The sequence below is a fragment of the Carassius auratus genome, chromosome 35 (genome assembly GCF_003368295.1).
Source record: "Carassius auratus strain Wakin chromosome 35, ASM336829v1, whole genome shotgun sequence".
Lineage (NCBI taxonomy): Eukaryota > Metazoa > Chordata > Actinopteri > Cypriniformes > Cyprinidae > Carassius > Carassius auratus.
This window is the reverse complement of record NC_039277.1, coordinates 9,322,615-9,344,343: the sequence shown is the minus strand read 5'-3', so window position 1 is coordinate 9,344,343 and position 21,729 is coordinate 9,322,615. Positions and strand designations below refer to the sequence as shown.

Here is a 21,729-nt window from a genome sequence, read left to right as displayed (position 1 = left end):
AGTAAACATTTATTATTATTGGGAGCCAGCTTTCTGTAGAATAAAATTATCTAGATATTGACTATTTTGTGTAATATGTCTATTTTTTTCTAGTTAAATAATATTTTTCAAAAGTGCTATTCAACTCATTAAGAGCACAACATTTTAATTAGCATTTAAAACAAAAACAAAAAACGCATCTTTTAAAGACTGTGTGTGACACTAGACGTCGAGTGATGAACCGGGGAGAGAGAGAGAGAGAGAGAGAGAGAGAGAGAGAGAGAGAGAGAGAGAGAGAGAGAGAGAGAGAGAGAGAGAGACTATGCAGAATGCAAACAGCCAGGACGTCTGGTAGCCTTTGCGCTCCAAGACTCTTCAGTGAACAAAATAACAATTGACGAAAGATGAGAACGCGTCACACCAGAGTGCGATGAAACCAAGATGGGAAACAGAATATACAGATGATAAACGATCAAAGATCTCGCACATGCACTTTCTGGAGAGAGCAAACATGTTTGGCTTTGGGAAACTCTGCAGATTAGCTCCATCTTGAATGCGAAATGAGAGGATCACCGAGCCTCGCTGCGCGTACAAATGGATATTTATTTTCCCGCCTTCTATTTCTATCGTTGCGCATTTTCGCGCTTTTCCCTCAGTGGAGGCGGTTGGAGTGTAACGAATTTTCTTCGCACTGGACACCTGTTGTACGCTAGTTAGACCAAATCAGTCACGAGTCAGTGTAACATCCAAAACCAACAGGTGAGATGAGATTCCGTTATTTCACAAAACACTAGTTCACCGAGAAACGCAAATTCTGTTCTTTGCTCACCCACAGGTTGTTCTAAATCTGTGACTTTCTGCCCTGTAAACACCAAAATGCGGTGCGCAGCAAAATCTCATCCTCAGTCACCATTTAGCTACTTTATTGCATCTATCTTTTCCCCATACAATGAAAGCGAATGGACACTGGAGCTGTTATTACATCTACTTTTGTGTAACACTGAAAAAGTAAGTCATAGAGGTTTAAAACAACACGAGGGTGAGTAAATGAGAACAGAATTTGCATTCTGAGTGTAACGTTACGATTCCTTTAAAGTGACAACGAGTTCCATTTTATAAACGTTCTTTTCCACACAGATTATTAATTACTGTGGTTTTTGAAAACCAATAACACACGGAAACCCGAATAATTTCCTTCAAACTACAGCACCGCTTGAAATGTAGAGTTTTTAACACTATAATGTGCGTGCGTTTATGGTTCCGGGCATTATATGCGCGTGCATCATGGGTGCGCGTAGATATTTATTTATTTTTTACATTTTGCTTACTCGAAATGCGACAAAATCTATGGCCGGAAATGCTGCTGAGGCAGCCAGCTCACTGTATTTATAGTCATGATTATAGTCAAGAGTGGAGACTGAAGAGCGCACTGCGCATCTGTCTGTGTTCATCAACCACTTCTGCGCACATCATGAAAATGCCCTCGTGCATTATAATAAAACCACTTCAATAGGTAAAATGTTCATAAATAGTGCAAATAATGCCACAATTCAAATCTACGAGGTGCAGTAGTGTCTAAGACGCCTTAAAAATGAACACTTATTTGGTTGAAGTACATTGTATTTCTTTCTTTTGTATCATCAAGTTGAAAGTGTAAACTGAACCAATTCACTGAACTCATATCTGATGCTTTAAAAATATTTATGAAATATGATAAAATTATAGCGAATAGGGGTATTATGAGTGGCCTCTGGGTCATTGAATACTTGACTGAGTCCCCCTCCACCTCACACAGTGCAAAAAATAAATAAAATAAGAATAATAAAATTAGTGCACATAGAATATAAACAGTTTTATTAGGAAGTAACTTCAGCAAAAGGTCCAATTTCACTAGAGGAAATACTAATCATTCAATTATGGTGTCTAACAAAACGCAACATAGACAACAGTAGACAAAATAAATCAAATCTATATATTAATTTTAATAATTAATATTACATATTCAAAAGCTTTGACTAATTTAGCACAAGGGTCTATAAATAATATTTTAGTTCCAAGGACGTTTACAGAATTTATCAAGGTAGCTTGATAAAAATTTTTTAAAAAAAAAATAATAGAATAATAATTATATATATATATATAGCAAAACATTAAGCTTAAGCTTTACAAATTTGTTTAATTTGACCTACAATGAGTTTAACAATAGAAGTCTATATGGAAGGTCCTCATAAGTGAACAAGTTTGTATGAGAACACTGAGAAGGCTGTGAATGGTTTGTTTCATGTTTTATCACTGGACAATATTAACAGCAAGTTCCTTTAATGCACACACCAGAAAGCACTGTCCATAAAACATCAGCATTTTCTACAGGATGACTGAATTGTGGATGGTTGTATATACATTTTTCGATGGAACTGAAAATGCCAAGTTAACTCATTTAAAGGGAAAAATATGACATCCTTGCAGCACTCTACATTGATTAAAAAGACAGTATACAAGAGGACCTTTTCAGAGTTCATTTGTGTGGTGAGGGAAAGCAAAACTGATCCCAACTTTTGTATATGAGATGCCTTATAAACAGCTCAGATGATGTCAAAAGGTTGAATTCACTGCAGACATTTTATTGATTGACTTTTGAAAGTGCTGAGATATTTTGCCCTTAAACAAACAACAAAAAACCCAGTCCATGGTATACATTTATGGCTTAATCTATATCAAGTGTTCTCTTAACTCCATTAAGATCTTGTACCAGTATCTGAGGTTTTCATTGTGGCCTTCAACAAAACACCCAAATCGAATAACCTCCCTATAACCTCGAAGTCAATAGAAAAACAAGCAAATGAGGGTGTCATGCTAATGGGATGTTGGGTGTGGAGATGATGGTTTACAATGCTTAGGGCCATTTCCTCTATAATGCATGATTCCTACCCTCATTTACCAGCATCCTTTCATTGTCTGTATGGGTCTCTCAATTTCCATCTCTTCATTCCCAGTTGTCTCTCATGAAGGCATAGCAGCAATGTCACAGCTCTACTTTCGCAGAACGGGAAACTTCTCGTACAGGGACCGGATCCCTCTGCGGATAGTTCGAGCCGAGTCGGAGCTGTCACCCCTGGAAAAGGCCTACCTGTGTGCTGTGGAGAAAGGTGACTACGCCAGCGTCAAACAAGCACTGATAGAAGCCGAAATCTACTTTAAAATCAACATCAACTGCATCGACCCTCTGGGACGGACGGCTCTGTTGATTGCCATTGAGAATGAGAATCTGGAAATCACTGAGCTGCTGCTCAGCTTTAATGTGTACGTGGGGGATGCACTTTTACACGCCATACGAAAGGAAGTGGTGGGGGCTGTGGAGCTGCTTTTGAACCATAAAAAGCCCAGCGGGGGCATGCAGGTAAGATGACAATCACTGACAAATTTACTTCAGAGTTTCCTGTATAACCGAAACAATTTGATGTCTCACGTACTGTAGCATCTCTTGGGTCCTCTTTTCAATTCTACTTACACATGCAGGAATTCCCAGTTGCCTTGGTAATCTCTTCTTTTGTGAAGCGACTGTAAATGTGCAGATTACATCCAAACTGTTTTAAACTGTTTCAAGTGATTTTCCTGTTCATGTCGCAGTGATAGCTGGAACCTGAGAATGCACTAATCCTTTCTGAAAGGGACGTTTTTTTCTCTGTAGACCTATCTGTTTAATTAAAAGTTTTGAAAGTAGTGCTCCTCTTAATAGTTATTTCTTGCTTTTCTGTGAAGATGGCTTGCATTATCCTTTTCACTTTCTTCCAGCTGAAGATGAAGTAATTTTCCACTTTGTTTGAAGGGCTGTGACCCCTGCTACAGATAAAGTGTTAATGACTTCAGTGCCACACAGTGTAGCAAACTGATATCATGCCTCAGTGTCTCACAGAAAAATAAGGTGAATTTGTTATAAAAATCTGGTTGAGCATATGAAATTAATATTTAGTTTGTTGTTTATGGACAGCACAGAATAATTGAATCATGCATTGAGCAGCTTAAAGGCTTTGTTCAGACAGGCAGAAAAAAACTAATTTAAATAGTCTGAACAGCAAAACAAAAATAAATGATATTTTAACTAACCTGATCCAGATCACATTTATATGTGGTTTTTTTTATGATTAAATTGTAGAAAATTGTATGAGGTCTAAACCGCTTACGTTTCAACTGAACTTTTTTTTTAAATAATTTATGGCACAATGTGTTTGTAATATCATATAAAATGCACAATACTATGCAAAATAATGAATTTTCCCCAGTTTTACCTTGTATATTTAACTATGTACCAAAATCATAAAAAATGATAGAGGAATACAAATGGTATTAATTTCTTATGTTATCATAGACATACAACAACCATTCCAAAATTTGGGGTCAGTTATTTTTCTTTCTGAAATAAATTAATACTTTCAGCAAAGAAGCATTGAACTGAGCAAAAGTTACAGTACAGACTTTATTTATTACATGGCACACAAAATAACTGTCTAGTGGGGTAAACAAGATGGCCAATGACTGAGTTGAGTTGCCTTGCATGACTTTTAATTTATTGTAGAGACAGACAACATGAAGCTGGAGTGCTGATAACACAGTAATAACTCATGGCTTCTTTAACAACAAATCAGTTTCTTACTCAGTATTCTTATCTTTAAATCATTAAAATAAGGTAATTGTTTTGGAGTGTGACTAAAAAGACTGTATTAGGTGAGGTCTGATATCCAGCCTTGCTCAGGGGGTGTCAGTAAAAACACAGGGTCCGATCAGTTCCATCCAAAGAGTTTAATTTCTCTTAGAATAAGAGTAATTTGCAACCAAGATGCACACAACACAGCTGTACATGGGCATTACAGGTGATCAATTGGGTATTTGTTATGAGAGTGGGTGTGTATGTGGTCTACAATAGAAAAGAAATAAGAATTGTAATAAGTTACATGTTTCAAAATATTATTACAAAGACATTCACATTAAACACTTAGTTTCTTATTATATCCTCAGGTTAAATTATCAAAGAACACTAAATGAACAATAAACATTGTAACACCACTACCACCTTGTGGTTAGAAATGGAAACTGCTTTCATACTCAAACCGCTTATGAGGTAATTTGCATAACTGCACATAAGCATGAACATCGCGTCCATAAAGATCAAATAAACAGCGATTAAGTTACTAATATTGCAGTTACACACAGTGGGATACTAAATCTGACATTCGTTCACATCATTACACCATAGTTTGAGAGAACTCGAATCATTATCATCATGACAGAAAGGCATATTCAAATGTGCTCGAACGTGTGCGATTAGCGATTAACACAGATAAATGCTTAAACAACGTGCTAACATGCAAACACAAACACATTTTATAAGGAACTGTTCAACTAACAGTTATTACTAACTTAATAATCAGAAAACTTACTTTTGTTCAGTGACGCACACATTAACCCACGCACAGTCTTTGCACTTCTCCTACTGAGTCACTCTCGCACTTTCTGCGCATGCGGACTTGTCAAAGGTGGCGCACGCGCACAGACCCGACCTTTCTAACACTGCCGCCCCCAAATTTGGATTGAAATTTGCTCTGTTGAAAGGTCGACATTATACAGTCTCAGTTACCGGCAGGAGTGTCATCTGGATCATTAGGGATCTCTGGCAGTATTACTAGGCGTGCTATGGGTCTTGTGTAGACGTACACGATCATCAGCCCCAGGGAAGATCTTTACTACTCTGCCAATTTGCCAGAATGACCGAGGCATCTGAGGGTCAACCAGCATGACGACTGTTCCGGGTTTGATGTCTGCTGATGGGTTATGCCACTTCCCTCTGGTTTGCAATCCTGGTAAGTAGTGCCTTATGAAGGCCGTCCAGAATCTGTCAGCCAACACTTGTGAATGCCTCCATCTCCGTCTTCCTAGGAGTTCTGATATTGGGTAGATAACTTGGGGCAGGGAACCATCTGGCCGCCCCATCAGAAGGCAATTTGGGGTGATCGGATCTAAATCAGCAATGTCCGCTGATACGTACCCAAGTGGTTTGGAGTTTAGGATGGCCTCGATTTCTATGAGGACAGTTTGAAGAACTTCTTCAGTCACTGTATCTGATCCCAGAGTTGTGTAAAGTGCAGCCTTAACCGAACGAATCTCTTGTTACCACACCCCTCCGAAGTGTGGAGCAGAAGGAGGATTGAAATGAAAGCTAATCTGTTGTTTAGCTAACTGCTGCTGTAAATCCTGACTTAGCTGACGAAATGCCTCTTTAAGTTCTGTCTCACCTCCTCGGAAGTTGGTGCCTTGGTCTGAGTATAACTCTGCCGGTTTCCCACGTCGACCTATGAACCGTCGCAGTCCCATGAGGAATGCATCACTATCCATTGATGTCAGAACTTCGAGGTGCACAGCCCGAGTGGTCAGGCATTTGAATAAAAGGCCCCATCTCTTCTCTGTCCGACGTCCCACCTTGACCAAGAATGGTCCAAAACAATCCATTCCAGTTGAATGGAATGCAGGTTTGAATAACCGAAGTCTAGATGGAGGAAGATCGACCATTTTCTGTGAAGCTGGCTTTGACCTCCATTTACAACATTCAAGACATGTTCGCTGGTGTTTCTTTACAGCTTCTCTGCCTTTCAAGATCCACACACTTCGGCGCAGCTCTGCAAACACTCGTTCCGGTCCTGGATGGCAAAGGCGAGTATCATGATCTTTGATGAGTAAACGGGTGTTAGGATGATTGGGATCCAACACAATAGGGTGTACTGCACTTGGATCGAGGCCTTCTACACGTCTTAATCGTCCTCCAACTCGAATTAGATTACTGGTTTGATCAAACTCTGGAGAGAGACAAAGGAGTCTGCTGTTAGAACGAACAGGCTTACTACTCTTTAACAACTGGTAGTCCTCTGGAAAACTGTCCATTTGGGCCTTTCTCAGTGCAATCAGCTCTGCCTTTTGGTAAGTACTGGCTGGAGGAGAACCATTTTGCAGTGCCGCCCCATGCAGCTCCTGTGCCACCGACTCAATCAAGTCCTTCCAGCTGCTAAATTTACTACCATCTGCAGTTTGTGGTGCGGAGTTAATCACACCACAGAAGATAGCTCGTTTTAACTCCGCTTTATCATCAGATTCCAGGCTGTGCTTAGCTGGAGGTGATGGCCAACTACTCTGAGGTTGGAGGAGAAATTCTGGTCCCTGGGTCCATCGATTCCGTTCAGTGAGGTCCTTCAGATTCTTGCCACGGGTTAGATCATCTGCAGGATTCCTTGTGGAGTCAATGTAATGCCATGCCTTAAGGTCCGTTAATTCTTGAATCTCTGCTACCCTGTTACCCACAAATACCTTGAAGCGGCATGATTCTGAATGTAACCAGTGAAGAACAGTTGTTGAATCAGTCCAGAATGTGACCCTTTGGGCTTTCAGGGTAAGCTCAGTTCCAATGAGTATGGCCAACTGTGCTCCTACGAGAGCGGCACACAACTCAAGCCTAGGTATGGAGCACTGCTTACGTGGGGCAACACGGGACCGGGCCAGGAGAAAGGAAAGGTTTACTCTCCCACTAGGATCTTTGGAACGAAGGTAAGCAACTGCCCCATATGCTTTCTCTGAAGCATCAGTAAAAATGTGGATCTCATGAGTGACTTCAGGGTGGTCCATGCTGTATGGTGTGTAGCATCGAGGGAGTACTACAAGTGGTAAATACTGAAGCTCAGCTTCCCATACTTTCCATGCTCGTTGAACGTCCTCAGGGAGTTGTGGGTCATCCCAATTTCTGTTCTTGACCCAAAGCTGCTGAACAATCACCTTTGCTCGAGTGGTAAAGGGAAGAATGACACCAAGGGGATCATACTGACTTGCTAACACACGATATATGTTCCGCATTGTCAGAGCTCCATAGTTAACAGGTCTGTGCTTGAATCCTAGGTTGTCTGACTCACAGTGCCAACTTAATCCTAAGGTGGATTCACGTGGATCTACTTTATCATGTGAAAGCCATAGTTCTAACTCCGAAGATTTGGCATCTGTTGGCAAGTGACTGACGACATCTTGCACATTACTGGCCCACTGGCGGATGTCAAACCCTCCAGTTGCTAGTAGTTTACGAAGTTTGTCCAGTAAATGCCTTGCTTCTTGAGCAGATGGTAAGCTCTGAAGACAGTTATCCACATAGAAGCATCTCTCCACGGAATGTCTCACATCTTCATCTGGTGTGCTGTGCAATGAGATGTGTTTTTGAAGGGCGAAGGTTGCACAGCACGGACTGCACGTGGTGCCGAATGGCAGTACTCGCCATTCATAGATATCAGGTGGTTCGTCTCGTCTCATGCCGCGCCAGAGAAAGCGCAGGAGGGGCCTGTCCTCAGGTAAAAGCAGGACCTGGTGAAACATCCCCGGATGTCACCACTGATACCTACACTATGCTCTCTAAATCGAAGTAAGACACCCAGGAGAGAGGGGCTCAAGACCGGACCAGGTAACAGTGAATCATTCAGGTTCAGGCCTTTGTATTGGAAGGAGCAATTAAACACAACACGGTCCTTTGGCATTATGGCTGACCAAATGGTGTGGTATATACCAAGACTCCCCTGTTACATTGCCTCCTTCTGGGGGAAGTCTAGAAGCTGCGCCACTCAGTTCCAACTTCTCTATCTCTGTGTTGTATATGGCTGCTTTCTCAGGAGTTTGAATCAGTCGTCGCTCCATATTTCTGAGGCTTGGCAGCACCGCCTCCTTCGGAGCATGGAAAAAGGGAAAATCTTTTCTGCGCAGCAAGGGTGTCGCATAGCGTAATATCCCATTTACCTCCACACGAGTTGTCTTGGTCTCTAGAAGGTTGATGGCTTGCCGATCCTCCCTGGATCTTGTGACCTGCTTCTCACTTCGGAAAGGCAGAACGTCAAGTTGCCATAACTTCTCAACATCTCGTTTGAGTTCCAGTTCTGCGGGACTAAGAGACAGGAAAAGGCACTGTTGTGGCTGCAACTGAGTCTCCAGGAGCTTAACTGGTCCCTGCAGGGTCCATCCAAGCCTTGTTTTAATGGCAGCCGGACCACCGGGTGGGCCAAGACGGACAGGTTCTATTGGTGTTATCAGGTGGGTATTATCAGCCCCAATGAGCAGTAGAGGACATACTTTTTCAAAGGTGTGCAGAGGGAGATCTCTCAGGTGTTTATATTTCTTAAAGATGCTCAAAGGATACGAGTGATTAGCCAAACCAAGGCGTTTGGCAGTAAAGGCAGCTGTAATCTTAAACATCTTCTGAGGCTGATTTGCTGGAGATATGTGAAAGGAAATCGACGCACCACTGACAGTCTGCACCTCTTGGCGAATTGTCCGTAAAGCTATGCTTTCAGCTTGGCCTTGTATTCCGAGCCCACTGGCGGCATCAGGAAGAAGTATAGTCCGCTCCGACCCGTCATCCATGACAGCATAGGTGTCGAGTGTTTTTTCTGCGTAGAAAGACTCTGATGACTTTCAGGAGAACACGTCTGCAGTCAGTGGGTCTATCCAAGTACAGGGTCTCTGCAGTCGAGCTGACAAGGCAGGAATCTTCTTTGGCAGCCTTGGTGTTGACCTCATGTAAGATTTGCAAGTGCTTACCCCGACAGATACTGCAAGGCTTCTTAAGTGTGCATTGAGCTGCCTGGTGTGTCCGCCCACAACGCCAGCACCGATGATTTGTTCGGATCCAGACTATCATTTGTTGTTTACTGAAGGACTTAAAAGTTGCACACTGACTAAGATAATGGTCCTCTTTATCGCAGTATGGGCAAAAGGCTTTAGGTGAAATTTTGGTCTCCGCTCTAGCTGGCTTGGCTTGACATGGCTCAATAGGTGCCTTAACAACAATGTCCTCAGCTCCAAGGAGGATAGTGGCTGAACGTGCAGCTGGTTTTGTCTCTCGTCTGCGCTCTGATTTCTGTTCCACTCTCTGGACTTTGTAACTGACCTGTGCTTCACTGCTCTGGCACCAGGCCTCATACTGTAACCATTCAGAGAACTCACGAAGGTTATACACTGACCCAGGACGGTGGTACATCTGTCTTCGGAATCCTGATCTCATCTCAGCAGGCAACTTACTTAGTAGTCGCTCCACATGTGACCCGCATTGAAGCTCAGCTTCACCTTTATCTCCAAGAGTCTCCAGCATACCAACAAGAGCCCTTATCTGCAAAGCAAAATTGTCAAATGCCTCAGTATCTCCTCGCCTTATGTCTGGGGAATCCATCACTTTGGCGATCTTCTTAAGGGCCAACTTGTGTGGCTGGCCGAACCTTTCATTTAGGGCAGCTATGGTGTCTGAGTATGGGAATGACGAATTGAGGTAAGAGTCTGCCACCAGGCAAGCTTCATCCAGTCTCAGATGATCTAACAGGATTTGGTATCTGAATAGTTCTGTAGCGTCAGGTGGTAAGAGGTTCTCAAGGGCTATTTTCAACCGTGTAAACTCACTAGGATCTTTGGTGCTAAAGTCTGGTATGGTTGGCACTGGACCACGGTATGTTGTTTCCCGTCCTGCAGGATTCGTGTTTGAGAAATAAAGAGCTCTCTGTGCTGGTTTCGGCCCAACGGTCTGCTTGGACTGAAAATGCACTTTCTCAGGATGTGTAAAAGTATCTCCAGGGTGCTCATATAATGTTCTCGAATACTGATGAGAGACAGGATTATCTGGCTGGTGACCCGCTAGTGGCTGAGCTCTTCTCTGATAAGGAATGGAACTGGTTTCCTCAGAATGCTTCAAAGGAGAGGGACTTGGGTAGTTGCACTCACGCCACTGGGCTGGATTTATCTGTGGTCTAACAGGTGTAGAAGCCTGAATCTGATCTTTCATGATTTGGATTTCACTCATCATCTTACCCAAAATGTCTAGCATGTTAGAGTCAATCTGAGGATCTACAGTTTTTCTTTCTGCTGGTTTGGGCAGATTTTGGTAAACAGTCCCCTGATTCAAACTGAGTGAGGAGCCTCCAGTCATAATAGGAAAGGGTTGGGGTGGCCTCAGGGAGGGTGCTGTCTGTTGTTGCTGACCATAGATTGGCTGGAGCCTTGACTTAGTCAATGTATGCATGGGAGGCCTATCCTCTTTAGTGTAGGATGTCTGTGGTAAAGGAGTGGGCTGCTGAACTTCCCATGGCCGGTAATATGGAGAAGGCTGCTGATGGCGAATAGACTGCAGTGGGGTGTAACTGGGACTAGGTGGCTGCAGTTTAGTGCCATCCACATTCTGAAAGGATTGTTCCCTCTCGTAGGCATCCGGCCATTCATCCAAGGTGTCCCATGGACCTTGACTAATCGGACTCGATACTCTTGAAGAAAGTGAGAGGATGTTTTCTGCACCATCTCCATGCCCTTGTGTACACTGTGTTGTGTGAGGGGATACTTGCTGACTGACTTGTCTTTGATGTACAGTCGTGAGGTCATAGTCTTTAAGGTAGGCAGGAGGATGAACCTGACGTTTGGGTCTTACTACCTTTGCAGATGCTTCTTCTGATTGCATGTTGCTACTGATTAATTCTTTGTCCATGAGAAATGCCAGATCCGGCTCGAAGGACCATTGTTTTGGAGTGTGACTAAAAAGACTGTATTAGGTGAGGTCTGATATCCAGCCTTGCTCAGGGGGTGTCAGTCAAAACACAGGGTCCGATCAGTTCCATCCAAAGAGTTTAATTTCTCTTAGAATAAGAGTAATTTGCAACCAAGATGCACACAACACAGCTGTACATGGGCATTACAGGTGATCAATTGGGTATTTGTTATGAGAGTGGGTGTGTATGTGGTCTACAATAGAAAAGAAATAAGAATTGTAATAAGTTACATGTTTCAAAATATTATTACAAAGACATTCACATTAAACACTTAGTTTCTTATTATATCCTCAGGTTAAATTATCAAAGAACACTAAATGAACAATAAACATTGTAACACCACTACCACCTTGTGGTTAGAAATGGAAACTGCTTTCATACTCAAACCGCTTATGAGGTAATTTGCATAACTGCACATAAGCATGAACATCGCGTCCATAAAGATCAAATAAACAGCGATTAAGTTACTAATATTGCAGTTACACACAGTGGGATACTAAATCTGACATTCGTTCACATCATTACACCATAGTTTGAGAGAACTCGAATCATTATCATCATGACAGAAAGGCATATTCAAATGTGCTCGAACGTGTGCGATTAGCGATTAACACAGATAAATGCTTAAACAACGTGCTAACATGCAAACACAAACACATTTTATAAGGAACTGTTCAACTAACAGTTATTACTAACTTAATAATCAGAAAACTTACTTTTGTTCAGTGACGCACACATTAACCCACGCACAGTCTTTGCACTTCTCCTACTGAGTCACTCTCGCACTTTCTGCGCATGCGGACTTGTCAAAGGTGGCGCACGCGCACAGACCCGACCTTTCTAACACTAATACTGGGAAATGTATTGTTTCCTGAGAAATCAACCATTAATGGGGTTTATGATTAAAAATGTTTTCCAAAAGGATTCTAAAATAAACCATTTTCCATTTGAAGTTATCAAGTTTTTTGGTCTAGTTTTAAAGGTGAGGTAGGTGATTTTTGTGTGGCTAGCAATAGCAAGCTAACTTTGAAAGCATAAGATCCCACCCTCCCTGCATAATGGAATGCGCTGATGATGTATCGTGTCTGCACAAACAGGGTACGTGGAGGTATGCAAGTACATACGTTGACAGACAGCTCAGACTGAGGGATACGATTGGACATTTCATGGTCCTCACCTTACACAGATGATATAAATACATGGAGACCATTAAACTTAGTGATTTTTATTAACATTTGAAGATAACAAAAATGTCTTAGAACCAAATGACCTACACCTATCCTAACTATATTTAGTTACATTTATCAGAGAACGAGATAAAAAAAAAATCAGATTTTATATTTTCAAGCAGGTGTATCTTTTTTGTATTTTTTTTCATAAACCCTGATTTCTCTCTTTTCTAGGTACCTCCTATCCTGTTGGATAAACAGTTCTCTGATTTTACTCCTGACATAACGCCCATCATCTTGGCCGCTCACACCAACAACTATGAGGTCATCAAGATGTTGGTTCAGAAGGGTGTTTCCATGCCCCAGCCCCACCAGGTGCGCTGCAACTGCATGGAATGTGTGTCCAGCTCAGACGTGGACAGCCTGCGACATTCCAGATCCCGTCTTAACATCTACCGGGCCCTGGCCAGCCCCTCGCTCATCGCCCTCTCCAGTGAAGACCCCTTCCTGACGGCCTTCCAGCTCAGCTGGGAGCTCCAGGAGCTCAGCAAGGTGGAGAATGAATTCAAGTCAGAGTATGAAGAGCTTTCCCAGCAATGCAAGCAGTTCGCCAAAGATCTGCTCGACCAAACACGCAGCTCTAGAGAGCTCGAGTTGATTCTGAACTACAAGGACAATATGAATCTCCTAGAGGATGAAGAGAATAATGATCTCGCCAGGCTCAAACTGGCTATCAAGTACCACCAGAAAGAGGTGAGTTTTGTGCTTTTCAGATGTCAAGATTGGACTACAAGAACTTTGAAAGCAGTCCACAATGACTTCAAGATCATTACCAGTAGTGCAAAATAATAACTCCAGATAGGAACAGCATTCAAGCATATTATAAAGGTTCATTATTACAAACACAGGTGTTTATAGTTGTCTGTTTCAGTAGTCAGGGACTGTGCTTGGATGGCTGCCCTGTTGATTTGGTGGATTTTACATGTCGTGGATAAAATATTTCACATGGTGTTGTTTTCCTATTGAACAAATGTCGGTATTTAAAACAGAGAAGAATATTTTCACCCCAAGAAGTCGGTTGTGTTTTTATTCCCTCTAGAGTAGTGGCTCCCAAACACATTCCTGGAGACCCCCAGTATTGCCCATTTCAGCTCTTGGAGTATCTATTAATGAGCTGATTAATTGAATCAGGTGTGTATGACAAATGAGGCATGCAAAATGAGCAGTATGTGCGTCCAGGAACGTAATTAGGAACCACTTCTATAGGGGGATACTGCAGAGTGGCTGCAGCAGTATATGGATCTATATCTCCCCCTTCTGTCCAGATTAAACACTACAAGCTCTTTTTGTTTGAAAGGTAGAAAAAAGTCTTCTTATGTACTTAAGGCTTCTGTGTGGTATATGTCAACTTGCAGGCTTTTACTTTGGCAAGTGATGCTTACTGTAAGCTGGGGAAGATGTTGTCTTTATTCACCTGTGGCATCTGTGTCATGTAACAGAAGCACACCAGGATCTTATTTTTCCATAGCTGCATCATTGAAATTCCTCTGGAAGATCTTCCACATCACAGTCAGATGACCGCAAATTATTAGGCTGAATGGCCGAAATATTCTATTAAATTATTGGTCTTTTGTGAATTAGAGAACCAAAAAAGGGAAGTTAAATCTAAAAGTAAATTCATATGATGATCAAGATATTAACAGTTTCAGATTTTAATTTAATTTAATTGTCATTGGGGTGGTACCTTTTCAACACTTTAAAGCTACATTTAAGTTACATAAAGTGCACATATTACCTAAAATGTACCACCCTAGTGACAGCTTTTGGATTTTTTTGAGAGTTCATAAATAAATATAAAGCTTTTGTAAATAATTAAATAATAAAATACATCTTTATATTTGAAACATTTTATTTTATGCAAAAATATTTTTAGTATTAAAATTATGTATTAAATGTAATATGTTTTAACTAATCATTTACCAAAAAAAAAAAAAAAAACATATTCTGCTGATTTTGCTACTATTGCCATCAAAATGACAGTCATATGTATCCATGTTTAATTCACACAAGTCAGTGTTTAGCTTGTTGCGTTCCATGTGCAGCCTAGATGGTTTTACAAAAGGTGCAGAAAAGCTTTTTGGATTAAAACCAGATATGATGAGAAACAGATAGAGCAGCCTGAGAGAAAATAACAGTGTTATTGTAAGCCTTCCTGTGCCTTTTTTGTTTGCTATGTTTCAAATGGCACTTGCTTCTCATTAAGACATGGCTCCATTATTTGTGTTCTCCTGCAGAGAGCGTTTATTTTGGAACTGACAAAAGTCTCCATGCATGATAGATGGCAGAGAATGATTTTGCTTTGCTGCACATTCCAGTGAGGAAATGCAAGCAGATGATCAAATTAAAGTTCAGCAAAATCTCAGTAACTCAGTCTATACATTACATGTACTGTATGTCACAATTTATTTACAGTTTATTGTGAATTTACACCTATAAGAGACTCTTTTAGTTCATTCAATGTCAGTTTAATCTCTTTTCATTATTCTGTGGTTAGTTTGTAGCACAGCCAAACTGTCAGCAGCTGCTCGCATCTCGCTGGTACGATGAGTTCTCAGGCTGGAGACGCCGCCACTGGGCCAGCAAGTTCATCACCTGTATGTTCATCGGATTCCTCTTTCCTTTCTTTTCGCTGCTCTACCTGATCGCTCCCAAGAGCCACTATGGCCTCTTCATCCGGAAACCCTTCATCAAGTTTATATGCCACACTGCTTCATATCTGACCTTCCTCTTTCTCCTGCTGTTGGCCTCCCAACACGTGGACCGAATGGACAATCAAGAGCTCACAGAGCTCACTAAATGGGGTCCGGTGCTTCCCAAACAGGGTCCAGAGCCCACCACTGTGGAATGGATGATCCTACCCTGGGTTTTAGGTAATATGTGTTTAGGGCTGAAAAATCTGATTCGATCAATCAGATTTTGATCAGTTGAAGATAACTTTTCTTGAATTTCTTTTCTTTACAGGATTTGTATGGGCTGAGATCAAACAAATGTGGGACGGTGGATTTCAGGATTATATTCATGATTGGTGGAACCTCATGGACTTTGTGATGAATTCTCTGTATCTGGCTACCATCTCACTGAAGTTTGTCACTTACTTTAAGGTAAGTTGAAAATTAAGTAAAAAGTTCTCTTTTACACTTTTTATAAAACAAACCAAATTTGGCTTAATTTTTACAATGCTTTACAAACTGTACACTGATATTTTATATTTGAATTAGTAGTATGCTGATTTTTTTATCCAAATTGTCTCGTCTACGTTACACACAGACATTTTTGATTGGCTGTGATTTGCATTCAAAGCATTTGAACTTTCATTGAGGACAGACAAATTATTTGCCACTAGAAAATATATTGGGTTGGGAAGGGTCAGGGCAAGATGTTTGTCTACTCTTAACTGGAAAGAGATTGACCAGAGGTTTGAAACGATTTCATACTGTAATTCTCAACACTTGTCTTTCTGCAGTTCTCTGACAACTACGGGCAGCGGGAGGCATGGGTGATGTGGCACCCTGCCTTGGTGGGGGAGGCCTTGTTTGCCATTGCTAATATATTTAGCTCCCTACGACTGATTTCACTCTTCACAGCCAACTCCCACCTGGGCCCTCTTCAGATCTCCCTCGGACGAATGCTGCTGGACATCCTTAAATTCCTCTTCATTTACTGCCTGGTGCTACTCGCATTTGCTAATGGCCTCAATCAACTGTATTTCTATTATGAAACTGATGGTAGAATTATTAACAACGTCACATGCAAGGGTATCCGCTGCTCTGAGCAGAACAATGCATTCACCACGTGAGCAATCTTAGATTGATAGGTTTAATCTAAATATTGCTTGTTTTGCAGCAAAATAATGATATTATATTTTTGATTTTTTTTTTCAGCATGTTTGAGACATTGCAGTCATTGTTCTGGTCCATATTTGGTCTTGTTGCCCTGCACGTGACCAATGTTGAGGCCCAACACGAATTCACAGAATTTGTTGGAGCCACAATGTTTGGGACCTACAGCATAATCTCTCTGGTGGTGCTTCTTAATATGCTCATTGCTATGATGAATAATTCCTATCAACATATTGCTGTAAGTGCTTTAAATTATTATTATTATTTTTTTTAATCTTCTGGGTACATTAAAGGGTTAGTTCACCCAAATATTAAAATTATGTCATTAATGACACACCCTCATGTCGTTTCCTAACCCGTGAGACCTCTGTTCATCTTCAGAACACAGTTTAAGATATTTAAGATTTAGATCGAGAGCTTTCTGATCCTCCATTGAAAATGTGTGTATGGTATACTGTCCATGTCCAGAAAGGTAATAAAAACATCACCAAAGTAGTCCATGTGACATCAGAGGGTGAGTTAGAATTTGTTGAAGCATCGAAAATACATTTTGGTCCAAAAATAACAAAAACTTCAACTTTATTCAGCATTGTCTTATCTTCCGGGTCTGTTGTGAGCGCGTTCACAACACTGCAGTGTAGTGATGTCCGGTTCGCGAACGAATCATTCGATTTAACCGGTTCTTCTTGAACCAGTTCACCAAATTGAATTGCTTCGTTAGAAATGGGTCACATCTCCAGTAAGCACTTAATCGGTTAACTTTTATAATGTGGCTGACACTCCCTCTGAGTAAAAATCTTGAAACAAAAATCTTCTCTTTGTGAAGAGAGAACTGAAGATGAACACCCAGCCGAGCCAGATAACGAACGAAAGATTGACTCGTTCTCGAGTACACTGGAGATCACCAGTTAACTGAACCGAGAACCATCTTTATCTGACGCGTCCGATTCGAGAACTGAGGAGCTGATTATACTGCGCATGTGTGATTCACCGTAAAGCAGACTGAAACACGGCACGTCTGAACCGAACTGATTCTTTTGGTGATTGATTCTGAACTGATTTTGTGCTAGTGTTATGAGCGCGGGTAAACCGAAGGCTTGAATGAGGGTCAATCATCGCAAATTACTTCATTATGTCGAGCGCAAAAGAACCGGTGAACCGTTGTTTTTTCCAACCAGTTTATTGAATCGAACTGTCTGAAAGAACCGGTTCGCGGAAAGAACCGAACTTCCAATCCGATCACTGCTGGTGATCCAAAACCCGATGCAACCAGTTCTTGACTCTAGAACAAGTCAATCTTTAGTTCGTTATCTGGCTCAGCTCGGTGTTCATCTTCAGTTCTCTCTTCACAGCAGTTCAGGCAGTGTACTGTTTGAGTAAATGAATTACTCCGGGATATTGGTTTGTTTGAACTCAGAGGGAGTGTCAGCCACATTAAAAAAGTTACAGCTTAAGTCATTTGTGGATTAATGCTTATTGGAGATGCGAACCATTTCAAATGATTCAGTTCGATTTGGTGAACTGGTTCAAGAAGAACCGGTTAAATCGAATGATTCGTTCGCGAACCGGATATCACTACACTGCAGTGAACGTGCTCACAACAAACCCGGAAGAGAAGACAATGCTGAATAAAGTCATAGTTTTTGATATTTTTGGACCAAAATATACGTTCAATGCTTCAATAAATTCAAACTGACCCTCTGATGTCACATGGACTACTTTGATTATATTTTTATTACCTTTCTGGACATGGAGCGTATACCGTACACACAGTTTCAATGGAGGGACAGAAAGCTCTCGGACTTAATCTAAAATATCTTAAACTGTGTCCCAAAAATGAACAGAGATCTCATGGGTTTGGGACAACACGAGGGTGAGTCATTTATGACATAATTTTCATTTTTGGGTAATCTAACCCTTTAACTTTTTTTTTTTCAATGTCAAAAGTGGTGTATTTGTATATTTTAAGCTTATCTTATTTCACTTTTTTGCCAAATTAGTTCATTTTAGTTCATCATCTTTAGTGTGACATTGATTTTGAATGTACAACTATTTTTTCACTTTACTGTTTAATTGGCATAATCAGCTCTTGTCTTTGGTTGTTCCACAGGACCATGCTGATATTGAGTGGAAGTTTGCCAGAACAAAACTTTGGATGAGCTACTTTGAGGAGGGTGGCACACTGCCTCCTCCCTTTAACATCATTCCAAGTCCAAAATCAGCGTGGTACCTCATCAGATGGATCAAGACCCACTTCTTCAATATTAAACACAGAAAAAGAGCTGAAACATTTGGATCACTCGGGGTAATAAGCCATTTGCTCTCCTCTTCTAATTATAATAAATATTAAAGTGTTTTCGCTTCAACAACAAAAAAAATAATATTTTTATTGGAATGTTCAAGCTGCTCTTTTCCAGACAGATGGTGAATTATATTTACAATATTCAGAAAGAAGCAAACATCACTAAAATAAATTGTCCATTGTCTATGTACTATAAGTCTTATGAAGTCATACAATTACTCTGTATGATGAATAATCTTAAAAATGTTCAAATGCAGTTACATGATTTATTGAACAAATCGATTGGAGCTGCTGAGGTTTTCATTACCTTGTAATATAGCAAAGTAGGTGTCAAGAAAAGTCAATATAATTGAGCTATTCTCTTTTTATAATTCCTCAGATGCGAGCTGCTGAAAATGTCCGCACAAACCGCCAGTACCAGGTAATGGTGTCTCTTGCAAAGTAACTGATGATTAAATCTGTCTACAAAGTGCACTTTAATTCAGATCAGCAGATGAAAGGTCACCGCAATCTCTTATTTAATACAGTGTAAATCAACTCAAGTCCTTCTGAATTTAGACATTAATCTCCTCTTCAAATACACTTTGACTCTTCTGAAAGACTCTGTGGGCTGCTTGTTTGGTCTAATCTTTTCCCAGTTGATAATCAAATGAATTTTATTTTTTAGGAGGTACTTAGAAACCTGGTTAAGCGGTATGTGGCAGCAATGATCAGGGATGGCAAAAAAGAAGAGGGATTAACTGAGGAGAACTTTAAGGTGAAGTGATCATTTACAGTCAACCAGTCATTATCACAATAGTTTACTGAGCAATGTGTGATTATTATTACCATAGGAACTTAAACAGGACATCTCAAGCTTCCGTTACGAGGTGATGGGAATGATGAAGGGAACAAAGATTGGCATGTCAAACTCAAAGGGGAACCTAGTGTATCCTGATAACCCTCTGAAGTGCAGTTCTACTTCAGCTGGAAGTCAACTAAAAGGCAAACTGAGACTGCAGAATGTCGCCACCTCTGTGATCCAGGAGGGTGGACTCAAATCCAACGCCTGGAAGCCTGGCGGCTTACGAGGCCTTGTGGATGGTTTCATCTCAAACAATAGCAATCAAATGAACTGCAAAGGGCCAAACAACCCAGGAGAGATTTACTCTGTGTCAGAAGAAGCTGGTGAATCTGAGAATGAAGAACAGGATGATGGCAAACAGGGAGAAAATGGGAACCAAAACAAGGAATCAGAGAAGGACAGAGTGAATAAAACATCGCAAGAGGATGATGAAATGTTATATATGCGTTATATGTGTGCTGAAGAAATGAATGAGGAAAGAGAATATGATGGAAGCAGATTATAACTGCATTGTGACAATCATATTCTGAATGCTGCAAAAAAAGAGAAAAGAGAAAGATGCTGTTCTCCTGAACTCTATCGCAGAAGCAGCTGTGGTGATGATCCAGTGCAGGGCACTGCGTCATTACGATCCGAACATCAAGTGTTGTTCTAGAGTCTCAGGGATGAATGGCACTTTTAGGAGAATATGGGGTCCAACGTTGTCATTACAGTGATTTACACTGTCAAGTGTGTAAATGCTCCTGTAGTTTATCGCTGCTCTGCTCTCCTCTTTCTGCTGAATCATATATGAAGGAGCAATAGCCGACCCCTAAGCTCTAGACATTTCATTCTGCCTTACTCTGTTAGATTTAGCATTTTATGCTATCTTTGGTTCCAGCATAAGAGGTGTCATTAATGTCATGCTACCTAATATGTTTAATAAAAGCTACTATGCAAATACTGGCAACTTTTAAAACTTTTTAGTCATTTTTTGCATTGAGCACGAGACATTGAACATGAGTCGTTTAAGAGAAGGAACTGGTTGAAGTCCAAAGTAAACCATACATATCATAAAGTCAATATGGTACATACTGTGGAATCATGTCTGCTTCATCCTCCTCTCATTTGTATTCACAATAAAGAACACGGAGAACATAGTATTATACAGTTTGCACAACTTCAGTAAATAGTCCTTTATGCTCCTAAATGTCGTATTCCATCAATCCTCGTTGTTTCCATAACAGATTATTGCCTCGTATGACAGATCATGACTTAATGCACAAATATAAGTAAATATATACTGTACTATGATTCAGTATTGTTGTGATCTTGGTTTTTATCTCAATTTATTTTAGAAATCAGAGAGATTTAATACATAGTGTGACCATTACAAAAATGTATGACTAACATTATGAGTGTAAGCATTTAGAATTTTGGAAAGTTTATATTGTGATACTATGTAAAGGTGAGCACAAACTAACACGATACATTTGTAGGATGAACTGATACAGGTGGGTTAGATTGTTCTTTATTAAAAGACCATGAATTGCATAATGCAGTTTCTGTTTATAATGAACTATTTTCATAACCCTTAAAGGGAAAAAATCTCGCATTGCATTTAAACAACACATCGAGAGCTTAAAAAAAAACATTTAATATAAGTTCTGTTGTGATTAATTTTATATTGGCCCATGGTATGCCATATTTTAACAAGCAGGTTGTCTACTGTAGTGATGTAAATGGAGGCTCTGTAATGATTTTACAGATGCACAGTTACTTCACAGTTTGATAGGCTGGGAACGTTAACACTGTTTGCAGAGTTCATCATCTAATTTGATTCACATTCTCCATCCTTCACCAGGATACAAAGGCCTATCTATAATTGATTTGAATTGGCACCCTAGAGAGTCCAGTGTGCAGCACAAGTGTACTTGAATGAAGTTTAAAAGAGCAGCAAGTC

General features: G+C 40.6%; 2 protein-coding genes across 2 annotated transcripts; one reads left to right on the top strand and one right to left on the bottom strand.

The window, feature by feature from the left end:
* The first annotated feature begins 332 nt into the window (after positions 1 to 332).
* Positions 333 to 21,005, top strand: LOC113054304 (short transient receptor potential channel 4-like). Its single transcript, XM_026219754.1, has 11 exons — positions 333 to 738; positions 2,973 to 3,376; positions 12,977 to 13,495; positions 15,297 to 15,672; positions 15,764 to 15,903; positions 16,266 to 16,594; positions 16,684 to 16,879; positions 18,752 to 18,946; positions 19,323 to 19,364; positions 19,611 to 19,700; positions 19,777 to 21,005. The coding sequence occupies exons 2-11, from the start codon at positions 2,999 to 3,001 to the stop codon at positions 20,290 to 20,292; spliced, it is 2,781 nt and encodes a 926-aa protein (XP_026075539.1). The 5' UTR covers positions 333 to 738; positions 2,973 to 2,998; the 3' UTR covers positions 20,293 to 21,005.
* LOC113054305 (uncharacterized) lies at positions 8,547 to 12,409 on the bottom strand. Its single transcript, XM_026219755.1, has 2 exons — positions 12,290 to 12,409; positions 8,547 to 11,766 (listed from the first exon to the last, which is right to left on the bottom strand). Exon 2 carries the CDS (start codon positions 11,510 to 11,512, stop codon positions 9,404 to 9,406), a length of 2,109 nt encoding a protein of 702 aa, XP_026075540.1. The 5' UTR covers positions 11,513 to 11,766; positions 12,290 to 12,409; the 3' UTR covers positions 8,547 to 9,403.
* Positions 21,006 to 21,729: the final 724 nt, after the last annotated feature.